At 42.6% G+C, this 13,379-nt stretch overlaps 1 protein-coding gene across 1 annotated transcript; it reads left to right on the forward strand.

The window, feature by feature from the left end:
* The first annotated feature begins 267 nt into the window (after positions 1–267).
* On the forward strand, positions 268–7,234 carry IL36G (interleukin 36 gamma). Its single transcript, XM_070798138.1, has 5 exons — positions 268–331; positions 1,083–1,190; positions 2,309–2,448; positions 5,473–5,676; positions 6,696–7,234. Exons 1-5 carry the CDS (start codon positions 289–291, stop codon positions 6,723–6,725), a joined length of 525 nt encoding a protein of 174 aa, XP_070654239.1. The 5' UTR covers positions 268–288; the 3' UTR covers positions 6,726–7,234.
* The last annotated feature ends 6,145 nt before the right edge of the window (positions 7,235–13,379 follow it).

The raw sequence follows: 13,379 nt of genomic DNA on the forward strand, positions 1-13,379 counted from the left end.
TGGGCTATTTGAGGTCAAAAGTCATGCCTGACCTTGGAACCTCTAGGGGGAATACGGTCCCTGGCTGGATCCCTGGGAGGAGGAAAATTCTGCTTTACATGCCCTCCTTAAGGTTGCCTTGAGGTTTTGTCCCAGAAGGTGCCTCAGATCTTGGTATCAGTCCAGGCTTCCTGGCTCCCTGCCCAGAATCAGGACATTAGGAACTAGTTTCCTGGGAGGGTCTTGAAATGTCTTCTAATGCTCAGATCTCCTATCACTGTCCCCCACAGGCACTGAGACTACCCCACTATGGCATGTTTTCTGGGACACGATGGAGGAATCCATACATCAGGTGATGTTGGCATGGAGTCTGGAGGCCAGGAACATTCATGCCTGTCTCTTCTGAACACCCTAGCCTTCTCTGCCCCTTCCTGTGTACAGTCCTTACCACCCAAGGCTATCCATCTCCCATTGGAACATGAGGGTGTTGACCATTTCTTATTCACTGCTCTGGGTCCAGACACTGGCTTGGGCCAAACCCAAAGCATCAAGGAGAGTAGCTGGGCCTTGACACATGTGTACTTATGGGGATGAGAGTTTACCTTCTTAGACCAGTTATGGCCCTTCTCTTCCTCAACAGAGCCCACAGTTTCAGTGGAAAGAAAGGCTGGGTTCATGGGTCATGTGAGAGCTGCCAGTTTTAATGTGCAAACCCTGAACCATCCTTCCTGAAAGACCTGGATTAGATCATTCTCCTGGTGGTGGTTTAGTCGCTAAGTCATCTCTGACTCTTTGCAATCCCAGGGACTGTATCCCACCAGGGTCCTCTGTCCGTGGGATTCTCCAGGCAAGAATATTGGAGGGGGTTGCCATTTCCTTCTCCAGGTGATCTTCCCAGGTCTCCTACATTGCAGGTGGTTTCCTGCATTTCAGGCAGATTCTTTTTTTTTTTTTTTTTTTTTTTTAGTGTTCAGGCACATTCTTTATCGACTGAGCCTTCCTTCCTGAAAGACCTGGATTAGATGATCTTTCTCCTAACATCTGGTAAAGCAGCCTTCATCATGTTGGGGTTTTTAAAAAATTATTCTTTTCCATTTAAACAGCAATGGATAGTCCCAGATATGTAGTAGTCTCCGACTTGAGTCAGCAGGTGTGGTTCCTTCAGGGTCAGATCCTCGTGGTAGTTCCTCGGAGCAACAGTGTGGGGCCAGGTAAGTGACAGGTCATCGTGTGGCTGCTCCTTGGAGCAGCCTCACATCAGTGCGGCTGGGATGCTTGTACCATCCTTTTATTAAAGTGTGGCTTTGTAGCAGAGACATCATTTGGCTGACAAAGGTCCATATAGTCAAAGCTATGGTTTTTCCAGGAGTCATACACGGATATGAGAGTTGGACCAGAAAGAAGACTGAGCACCAAAGAAATGATACTTTTCAACTGCAGTGCTGGAGAAGACTCTTGAGAGTCCCTTGAACTACAAAAAATCAAACCAGTCAACCATAAAGGAAATCAACACTGAGTATTCATCGAAAGACTGTTGTTGCAACTGAAAGTCCAATACTTTGATGTGAAGAGCCAAGTCACTGGAAAAGACCTTGTTGCTGGGAAAGACTAAGGCAAAAGGAGAAGGGGGAAGCAGAGAATGAGATGGTTGGATGGCTTCACCAATTCGATGGATATGATATTGAGCAAACTCTGTGAGAGTGTGGAAGACAGAGGAGCCTGGTGTGCTGCAGTCCATGGGACTGCGAAGAGTCAGACACAACCTAGCAACTGAACAACAACACCTGGAGGGGGAAGAATTTCACATCTTCCCGGGAAGAGGTGTCTTGGACCATGGCAAAGAGAGCAGAGGGAGTGGAATAGCTTTCTGGGGAGCAGGAGAGCTGCTTTCAGTGATCTGAAGACCTGTCCTAAGGAAAAAGAGTGGCTTGTTTGCCCAACTTCCTATGTCCTAAGAGGACTAATTGGGTGGGTTGCACAGAAGGCAGATTTCAACATCAGTTAGGCAAAACTCGGTAATGAACAGAGCTTTCCAAGGATCAGAGGGGTTGCTTGGGATTGGTGCTCCTCGCCTCCAGGTGTTCAAGCAGAGGTTGTGAAAATCCCAACGGTGGGGTCTGCCTCCTTTGCCTGCACTCCATTTCCTAGAGCAGTGACTGGTGCTTGGTATGATTGAGTGAATGAATGAACAAATGAATATGAGGCTGACCACTCTGTGGGTCTGGTAGTGGGATTATACTCTTAAGGGCTCTTCCAGCCTTGCCTGTAAGATCTTGGTCTTTTGTAATTGCAAAAGGTCACTGACGCCGTAACCCCTCTTCTCTGACAGTCACTGTCACCATTATACCATGCAAGTATCCGGAGTGTCTTAAGAAAGACAAAGGGATTCCTATTTATTTGGGAATAAACCAGCCAGAAATGTGTCTATGTTGTGAGGACGTTGGTGGAAAGCCCGAATTGCAGTTGAAGGTAAGTGACAAAGAAAAATAATGTTAGAAAAAACCCAACTTCTTTTCTCAGAAGTTGATTTGTCAGGAAATCTAATTTTATAATTAAAAAATAAATAGTTTCCTGTTATTAAGCATATTTATACCTGGCTCCTTTAGAGTCATGGGCATGCAATAAGCTTTTATTTTTTTAAAGCCAAACTAATTTTTATTTGTTTAGTTTTGGCTGTGCTGGGTCTTGTTTTTCGCTGTGTGGGCTTTCTCTAGTTGCAGTGAGTGGAGGCTACTCTCTTGTGGTGGTGGATGGGCTTCTCACTGCAGTGGCTTCTCTTGTTGCAGAGCACGGGCTCTCTAGGTGTGTGGGCTTCAGGAGTTGTGGTGCGTGGGCTCATTAGTTGTAGCTTCTGGGTTCTAGGGCACAGGCTTGGTAGTTGTGGCATGGCTTAGTTGTTCCTCGGCATGTGGGATCTTCCCAGAACTAGTGATCGAGACTGTGTCTCCTGCATTGGCAGGAGGATTCTTTACCATGAGCCACCAAGGAAGCCCATGTTTTTCTTATTTTTAACTGCCTGATATAAAACAACTTGTTTCTGAAACTTCAGTTTACAGCAATTCAATTTAATTCAACACCATCCAATCCAAGCCAGCAAATGTGTTCATTCTAACTGGCCTCCAGCACTGTTGTAGGCATTTGAACATCATCAGTGCACAGAATGGCAAAGAGCCTTGCCTTTCTAGGGTTTACATTCTAGTGGAAGACAAGAAATGGCCCACAAGAAGCGTAATCATGGGTAAGCTGTGACATGTTAAAGGGGGTTATGCTGTCTGGGAAAGAATGATTAGAACTAGTAAAGAGACTGGTGGCGCCAGAAACAGCGAGAGCCTGGCTTCATGGTAAATAGTACAGCAGGTATTATTGTAAAGGTAAGATTTTATTGGACAGGAAAGGAAGAAAAATGTGAGCCCAACAGAGTGTCCAGTGAGGGCAAGTTCAAGGACTGGGAGTGAGCTGGGGAGGAGGCAGAGTTCAGAGAAAGGCAGATAGTAAAAGAGCTTTCCCACATTTGTAAAGTCTTTAACCTGTCAATCAATTAATTCATTCAACATATATGCTAGACTCTAGGTTCATCCACATCACTGCAAAGACCCAATTTCCTTCCCTTTTATGGCTGTGTAATATTCTGTTATATTTATCTACTACTACGTGTAAAACAGATAGCTGGTACAGCACAGGGAGCCCAGTTTGATGCTCTATGAGTACCTAGAGGGGTGGAATTGGGGGTGGGGCTGGGAGAGAGGTCCAAGAGGAAGGAGATATATGTATACATAGGGCTGATTCACTTTGTTGTACAGCAGAGACTAACAACACTGTAAAGCAACTATGCTCCAATTAAAAATATATAAAACAATTTTAAATTAATTCAACCCAAATTATTAGAATGTTTTGAATAGAAGAGTGACATGAAAGGACATAGATTTTAAAAGGATAATTTTGGCTGCTACTTGAGAGCAGGGTGTGACGGACAAGGACAAAATTTCCCTTGGAGGCTTCAGGGTGACCCAGGTGTAATCTGAGGGTCTACTGGAGGAAGAGGGATGATGGTCAGAGTCTTGAAATACTTTAAATTAAGGCAATAGAATTTGCTGACAGAGTGGATATGGTGTGTGATGAAGTAGATGAGGACGAAACAGTACGCTTTCAGCTCTGTAGGCAAGAGCTAGATGGTTTAGACCCTGCAGGTTTTGTTAAAGGCCTTAAATTATATGATAATTATGAGAACATCATTCAAGACATTTAAGCTGGATGGTAACATGATCTTGTTTATTCAGTTATTTCAGTTTACAGTTCATTCAACTGCTTTGTGGAGAACGGGTGGTGGGGATGGAACAGGTGTGCGGGAGGATGTGAGAAGCGGCTCAATTCAACAAATATTTTGGAACTAGGCTTTACAGGTCTTGTTACTGGGTTAGATGCTGAGAGGTCAAAGAAAGCAGTTTCAAGGTTGGCTTCTTGGTTTTTGGCTGTCCACAGAGTGGGATAGATTAACTGGCAGTTATTAACTGAATAAAGGAATCTTTTGGAAGAGGTCCCCCTATTCAGGGTAGAATGTGGCCGAATTATGGGCCATTCCATTATCTCTTTGGAGATCTTGGATATAATGTACTTTACTTAGAAATACTTATCTTACCTAAATATAACAATATGTAAATATATAAATATATACACCTACAAATATCTTTCTGTATACAATATGGAAGATTTTTTCTGATTATTCTATATTCCTTTGTTCCTTTGAGTGCAAGTCCTTTGAGTTTTTAGACCCTCTTGTGCCTTTTTCATGGCTTTGACCTTTCTCATATGTTTGACAATCAAAAACCTATACACCCCCACCTGGTAGTCCTTTGCCAGAACAGTGGTTCTTACAGGAGGGGGTCTCTCATGCATGCAGCTTGGGTGAGAGAGGACCTTGGCTTCCTGCTGCAAATTTGCATCTCCTTCCTTTTCCTCGGGGAAGAGGGGGTCTTCTCAGCCTCTAATGTGAGGAGAGTTCCAATTTGTAATTCAAGCGTGGCCACTTATCCGTGAACCTGTGCCTTGTGTCAACTTCCATGCCCCCTCTGGATTTGAGGGTGAAGGCTGGGAAGGTGAGATTTTGGGTGTGCCCACTCTGCTGTTCCTTTGCAATGTTTTTCCTAGGCTTGCTCTAATATATGGATAGGGTTGCTCAAACATTGGAACATTTATAGGTTGTGTGCAAGGAACCTTGAACTGCAGGGCTTTCAAGGTGGCTCAGTGGTAAAGAATCTGCCTCTCAATACAAGAGACGAGGGTTCAAGCCCTGGGTTGGGAAGATCCCCTGGAGAAGGAAATGGCAACCCCCTCCAGTAATCTTGCCTGGAGAATCCCATGGACAGAGGAGCCTGGCAGTCTACAGTCTGTGGGATCTTCAAAGAGTCGGACATGACTTAGCAACTAAACAACAACAACCTTGAACTACTCAAACAGCCTCTGTTTCTCCTTCTGGCATTTTCTGTCCCGTTTCAGAACCAGAAGATAATGGATCTGTACAACCAAGCCAAGCCTGTGAAGCCATTCCTTTTCTACCACCAAAGGACAGGCAATACCTCCACATTTGAGTCTGTGGCCTTTCCCGGATGGTTCATTGCCTCTTCTGAGACAAACCAGCCCATCTTTCTCACTTCTGAGCTGGGGAACATATACAATACTGCCTTCCAATTAGATTTCAAGGTTTGAACTCAACCTAGAGGTGGCAACTTGGTCTTATCATTTCTAGCACTCAGTGTCTTTGTTTGTATTATCTCTGTGTCATTTTCATCAGTGCTTAGAGGTGGGCTTGAGCCCGTTCTCATCTTATTTTATAAATGGAGAAGAAGCAATGACTCTATGGAAACCAAGGAATAGAATGTGGGCTCAGAAGCAAAGGAGGTGGGTGGTGTGTGGCTCTCCTTTTCAGCTGCAATGGTCCATCCTTCAAGCCATCTGTACAAACATATCGGGACCCTAAAACAGTAGGACTCTCTCCTGGGTGTGGTTATGAAGAAGCCTCAGAGCTCATGAGTCTTACCCAAGATATTGGGACTAGCTTGGAGCTGATCTTTCTATTCTGCTTTGTTTCCTGATGGTATTACATTTCCCATAATCTCTATATCTTTCCAGTACTTTGCAAGGGTTAATGCATCATTTTAAGGGTTAGAGTCTTGTAAAAGAAAATAATTCTTAACGAAAGTGAATTATTTTTGTCTAATTCTAATGTGTTACCATAAAGCCAGGGCTTCCCTGGTGGCTCAGAGTAGAATCCACCTGCAGTGCAGGAGCCTCAGGAGACATGGGTTTGATCCCTGGGTTGGGAAGATCCCCTGGAGGAGGGCATAGCAACCCACTCCAGTATTCTTGCTTGGAGAATCCCATGGACAGAGGAACCTGGCAGGCTACAGTTAAAGAGTCAGACATGACTGAAGCGACTTAGCACACATGCACTCACCAGAAAGCCAAATATAAACTCTAGGTTTTTTATACAATAAGAAAGCTAAAACAGATATAAAATGAAATAGGAAACAAGGAGCAAGCTGAAATTAGCAAGTGTAATTAAATGAAGACACCACAGTGGGTCAGCCTGGGGCTTAGCTGAAGGGAGCAGGGTCCTTATCAATGGTGATAGGTTGGGTGGTGGGGGTATTTCATGTAAAAAGGCACTACCATTTACTATTTTCTGTGGAATCTCATGCCTTGCTTTCTTTTCTTTTTAGGAATTCTCACCATCTAGCAGCTCCCTCTAGAAACTGCAGTAAAAGGTGCCTTTTGGGGGAATGGAGAGCCTAAATTCTTCACCAGCCGTGCTTCAGATGTTACATTGTGATGAAATGAAACAACTGATTTAGGGTATAATTGTAAAAAGATTTAGCTCAGATCTGGTTCTGCATATCGTAGATTTCTTATTCTGACTCTGATACTACAAATGCAGAAAACGATGTTTGCTTAAATGCAGTCCACACGATAACAACAGTAATGAATTTTTTAAAATGAAACTTTCATTAAAGTAGTGGACAATCACACCACTTACTCTACTAGGCAGGCTAGTAAGCAGTCAATAAGCACTGACGTAACACAGTGTCTCTTGATTCTTAAAAGTTTTCTTCTTCAGTGAAATACTTTTTCAGCATGCAGTTTTATAAAAGCCGCCATTAATGTGGACACAAAGATGATTAGTTCTGGAATATCAAATAGAAGAATTACTCATTGGATATTTAGTACTACACTTACTGCTAATAAATGGTGACATGTTGTTACATCTGCCAATTTGCATCATTACATTGTCAATTGATACATGTGACAGTTGGGGTCTGATGACACATTCCCTTGCAACATGATTATGATTCTGAGTGCCATGGCATAGCCATGGCATAGCCAGTCCTACCAGGGGCTGTGTGATGATTCAGTTTCCTCATCTCCTTTCTCTACCGTGTTCATGCGGGCACTATGATACCTTTGTCAACTGGCATGTACAAGAGCTCATGCAAAACTCTAATAAGGTGATGCTTTGTGGCTGGGCTCAGGCGTAAGGGGGTCATTCTGGTCACCCATAAGAGATTCTGATAACATATTTAGAACATACTCAGAATGAAAAAATGGGGCTTCTCTGGTGGCTCAAATGGTAAAGAATCTGCCTGCAATGCAGGAGACATGGGTTTGATCCCTGGGTCCAGAAGATCCCCTGGAGAAGGGAATGGCTACCCACTCCAGGATTCTTGCCTGGGAAATCCCATGGACAGAGGAGCCTGGATGACTACAGTCCATGCGGTTGCAGAGTCAGACACGACTGAACAACTAACACTTTCACTCTCAAAATGCAAACATAGGGAATTTCTCCAAGATCCAGTGGTTAAGACTTGGTGCTTTCATTGCCTTGGGCTCGTGTTCAATCCCTGGACAGAGAACTAAGGTCCCACAAGCCAAGCAGCATGGCCAAAAACAAACAAACAAACAAAGCAAAACCAAAAAAAAACAAACAAAAATGAAAAACACAATAATCTCATCTTGTGGAACCCAGAGAACAGCCTTCCATGGACCCCCAGCTTACCCATCAATTTTGAGAAATACCACACATGATCTGGCACAGTGGAAGAAATCAGAGAAGGTTCTTGTGAGCAGCAGCACTCTCATTTTCAGCTCATTACCTGGTGCACATCTGACTTTCACGTGTTTGCTGTGTCTAGTGCTCTTGCACTTGAATACCATATGCTCCAGGCCAAGATTCATTGAAGCATTTGGTTCCTTTGGATCTTTAGCAACTAGATACTACAGAAAACCTTGATGCCCTGGGAGACGGGTTTCTGGCTTCCAGTGGGGGGAGGGGATTAAGAACTTTGCCACCAAAATCACAAGTCCAGAGAAAACAGTTGAGTGGAATGTTTTCCTGTCAAGCTGCTTTGGGGCTTACATCATCTGGCTCCAGAATCGCTGAAGGGCAAAGATGGTTTCCTGAAGACACTGTCCCCAGCATTAACAATTGGCCATGAGGACTAAAGATGCCTCCCCAAGATCCTGAGACCAGGGGTTGTAATGAATAATTCTTCATGTCAATAAAACATCAGTTTGCATTTCTCACACTTGAGGAGATGGTTGGATGGCATCACCAACTTGATGGATGTGAGTTTGAGCAAGCTTCGGGAGTTGGTGATGGACAGGGAAGCCTGGCATGCTGCAGTCCATGGAGTCGCAAAGAATTGGACACGACTGAGTGAACTGAACTGATGATGTGATATCACTTACATGTCAAATCTAAAGAAATGATACAAATGAACTTATTTACAAAACAGAAAAAGACTCATAGAGAAAACAAGCTTATGGTTACCAAAGGGAAAATAGAGAACGGTAAATTGGAAATTTGAGTTAATAAATACACCCTTCTATATATAAAATAGATAATAAGAACCTACTGTATACACAGGAAACTGTATTCAATATTTGGTAATAATTTTAATGGAAAAAATTCTGGAAAACAATATATATATATGTATGTACGTGAATCACTTTCCTATATACGTGAAACATAGTAAATCAACTCTACTTCAATTAAAAATAATAGGCACACAATAGTTTTTTGCTCCCCCTCCCCAGGAATTGTATAGTTTTTCTTAGTGACATCATCTCCTTTAGCTTTTTCATTTTATGAATGAGGAAAGGGAGGTGCACAGTGTGGCAGTGACTTACTGAGGTGGCATTGACATTGATTATTTGAACTGGAAGTCATGATAGCCTTGATTTGGGGTCTTTCAATTTCTGTTTCCTGGAGTTGGGATATTATGAATCACGGTGTGAGAAATCGGCAACAATTATCAACAGCAATCTTGTTGTTGGGACTTTCTTCCCACGGTGTGAGAAATCAACAACAATCAGCGCCTTGGGAGCCTCCTCACTTCCATCGCCGGGCTGTTCTCGTCTAGCATGGTGTCAGTGGATGACCCACCCCAGGCGGAGCATTCCTGGCACCTAGGCATCATTATGAAACGACTTAAGTGCTGACCTGTATTGTGCAGTCGTATCTCACTTGTATCTCAGTTGTATCTCACTGAGTATCTCACTCAGTTGTAAGCAACGTCAGAATCACCTGGGGTGTAAACTAAAAGCTCGGGTGTTTGGGCAAAATGTAGACCTAGTAAGTCAAACCCGGGCTTTCTTGGTGGCTCAGCGATAAAGAATTCGTGTGCAATGCAGGAGACTCGGATTCCATCCCCGGGTCAGGAAGATCGCTTGGAGAAGGAAATGGCAACCTACTCCAGCCTGGAAAATCCCATGGACAGAGGAGCCTGGTGGGCTAGAGTCCATGCAGTCACAAAAGAGTCAGACATGACTTAGCAACTAAACAAGAACGACAAAGTTAAACCCACTCCTATCAAAATTCTAACTGTCCAGGTTTAGAGCAGGGCCTTAGATGAAAGAGATGTATGTGGCAAGGTATGGAGACAGAGCATGGACCTTCCAGGTTCCCTGAGCATGCCACTAACTCCAGATCTTTGACATGTTCACCAGTCTAGAATTTCTCCAAACCCCATCTTTTTGGGGTTTTATGCAGGCTTCACTACATAGATATGTTTGATTAAATCATTGGCCATTAGCAATTGTTTCAACCTCCAGCCCCTGGAGGTCAGAAGTTGGTGGCAATGAAAGTTCCAACCCTCTAATCCAATGGTTGGTTTCCCAGCAACCTGCAAAAGTCACCTCATAACATAACAAAAGACAACTTTATTGCTATCAACACCTAGGACATTTCAAGGGTTTTAGGAGCTCTGTGCCAGAAATGGGGACAGAGATTAAACATGTATTTCTTTTTTAAATATTTATTTTATTTTGGCTGTGCTGGGTCTTCGTTGCTGCGCTTGGACTTTCTTTAGTTGCGGCAAGCTAGGGCTACTCTCTAGTTGTGGCTCTCCGGTTCCTCACTGTGAAGGCTTTTCTTGTTGCAGAGCACAGGCGCTAGGACCATGAGCTTCAGTAGCTGCAGCGCACGGGCTCAGTAGTTGTGACTCGCAGGCCAAGTTGCCTGAGGCATGCACAGTCTTCCCAGACTAGGGATTGAACCCGTGTCCCCTGCATTAACAGGCCCATTCTTAACCACAGGACAGCCAGAGAAGTCTGAATACGTATTTCTTAATTCAGATCACAATACATGTGCCATACTGGCTGATCTGTGTCTTGAAGATGTAAAATAATATTTAGCTGAATACATAAGATTAGAGGCAAGTTTCCATGTATGGGCTTTTCCCTTATCACTCGGAAACCTCCCTCGGTCATAAGGGTTGGTAACAAAATCTCATTCCCAGCGTACAGGGAAGAGGCACATGCCATCTGCAGGGGTTGGGAGTGGAGTGGGAGTGGAGTGGGGAGAACAGAAAAGCCAGCTCTCAGCATTGCAGTGGTGAACCACTCCCTCCTGATACCTCATGTGAGCCAGCTCATGAGCTGGTCATCACTATTGGTGTGACCACTTCCTAGGAGCTGGTGGGGCCTGGAAAAACCCTGGCCACATGAGGAGAAAATTTTGTTTTGGGAATTAGAAAGATCAGAGCTAAGAGGATTGGTGACAAATTTTATTTTTTTTATGTGAAAACTCAGGCTGTGTTCATGGTCTTTTAAAAACAATGTTTTCCAACAATATGATTTAATAATGAAAAAGAGTCATCATTTTTAAAAATTAGATTTTAATTTTAAAAGATATTATTCAAATTTAATAAAATATTTCACTACTGAACAAAAACTTTGCATTTAACAAATAAAAATATTGCATCTTGCCAAAAAAAAGAGATGTTTCCAAAAACAGAATCACAACATAGAGAACAGACATCTCAAGGGAAACAGGGAATTGGGGAAGGATGGAGGAGGTTGGGATTAGCAGATGCAAGCTATTATATATAGGATGGGTAAACAGCAAGGTCCTATTGTATAGCACAGAGAACTATATTCAGTATTCTGTGATAAATCATAATGAAAAGGAATATTAAAAAGAATACACACATGCACACAAAGTTCCCTACATACAAATGAGTTCCATTCCCAGAGTGTGCTCCTGAGTCCAATTTGTAACTCCAACAAAGTTGGCCTAAGTACCCAACTAATACAAAGAGTTAAATATTGTAATACTGTAATACATTTATAATACTCTTCACACAAATAATACATAAAAAACAAACACAAAAAATGATGAAAACATATTTAATCCTATAGTATGGTACCTTGAAGAGTACAGTAGTACAGTATACCAGCTGGCACACAGGGGCTGGCATCCAGCGAACAGGCAAGAAGTGTTACTGACTGGAGGAGGGAGCTGGTAGAGCTGAAGGATCATCAGCAAGAAGAGGTGGAGGGCCAGGTGCAGTTTCACTCATGCCTGATGTTGATGGCACAGGTTCTGGTTCCTTGCTGGATTCAGTTCTATCCGTACTCTTGAAAAAATGATCCAGTGATATCTGGATAGTAGCACATTTGTATCTCTGAAAGTTTGCAACTTGAAGGTTCATATGTAGGGGACTTACTGTGTTTGTGTGTATTTGTTGTTGTTTAGTCGCTAAGTTGCATCCAACTCTTTTGCGACCCCATGGACTGTAGCCCACCAGGCTCCTCTGTCCATGGGATTTTCCAGTCAAGAATACTAGAGCAGGTTGTCATGGCTGCCATTTCCTTCTCCAAGGGATCTTCCCAGCCAGGGGTTGAACTCGCAGTTCCTGCATTAGCAGGCAGATTCTTTACTGCTGAGCCATCAGGGAAGCCCCATGAGTGTATATGTATATATGTAGATCTCTCTCTCTCTGAAACCTTTGCTGTACAGCAGAAATGAACGCATCATTGTCAATCAACTATATGTGGATAAATACATTTTTAAAAAATGTTTCAAATATATCATTGGTTGTCTAACTCTTAACATTTGAATTTAAAATAATTTTCCTTTGTCACCGGTGCTGTTTCTGTTTCAAGCAAATCATGATTGTTCATTTTGCCAGTGGGCTGGAGGCCATAGGATGGGGAGGTGGCCCTTCTTGTTCCCCACTGGGCAGATGTACCATTGGTCTGCCTGTACACCCTCACCTTGAGGTTGTCCAGATTAACACCCAAGTCTATAGAGAGGGACTAAACGCTTTCATTCGTCACTGATTCATACTTTGGAATTGTAATATCTAAATATCTATACTTAAAATTTTCATAAATGATTTTATTTTTTCTCTTTGTAAAAGTTTGATGAAAACATTATTGGCTTTCCTATATGACTGAATTTATTTTTTATCTTTTTTTTACTGATATCTGATTTTTTCTACCTTTTAATTAATATTTTAGCTTTTTTCTTTTGTTTCACACATGAGTTTAAAAATGCTACATATAGCTGTTAAGAAATTGTTAAGAGAGTTTAAAGAAGGAGTGAAATTATGGTTAACAATAAATGATAACTATCATTGTATAAGTATTCCCAGAAAATTCAGGAAATCTTTCTATTTTAACATAAATATTGAATTATATTGAGGGAATATTTACAACAAATATATTCAAGATATAAATAAAAGGGACCAACATGAACCCAGCCCTCAGCTGAAGAAACAGAAGACATTAAGAAAGCCGTGTGTTCATTCACCATCCCATCGCCTTCTCATCCTTCCATTGGATGTAACTGTTATCCTGAATGTGATGGCTATTATTCGCTTGCATTTTGTTATAGATTTACCACATATGTATATGCCCTAAACAGATGTTGGGTTTCCCTGGTGGCTCAGCGATAAAGAACCCACCTGCCAATGTAGGCGACACGAGTTCAATCCCTGGTTTGGAAAGATCCCTTGGAGAAGGAAACGGCAACCCACGCCAGTGTTCTTGCCTGGAAAATCCCATGCACAGAGGAGCCTGGTGGGCTACAGTCCATGGCATCACAAAGAGTCAGACATGACTTA

The sequence above is a fragment of the Bos indicus genome, chromosome 11 (genome assembly GCF_029378745.1).
Source record: "Bos indicus isolate NIAB-ARS_2022 breed Sahiwal x Tharparkar chromosome 11, NIAB-ARS_B.indTharparkar_mat_pri_1.0, whole genome shotgun sequence".
Classification (NCBI taxonomy): Eukaryota; Metazoa; Chordata; class Mammalia; order Artiodactyla; family Bovidae; genus Bos; species Bos indicus.

What these genes read in the sequence shown, in the direction of transcription:
- IL36G (XM_070798138.1), top strand. Translation starts at nt 289, where the DNA reads ATGGCATGTTTTCTGGGACACGATGGAGGAATCCATACATCAG. An exon ending in AGCCCGAATTGCAGTTGAAG is followed by an intron (nt 2,449 to 5,472) that starts GTAAGTGACAAA and finishes GTCCCGTTTCAG; the next exon opens with AACCAGAAGATAATGGATCT. An exon ending in CCTTCCAATTAGATTTCAAG is followed by an intron (nt 5,677 to 6,695) that starts GTTTGAACTCAA and finishes TTTTCTTTTTAG; the next exon opens with GAATTCTCACCATCTAGCAG.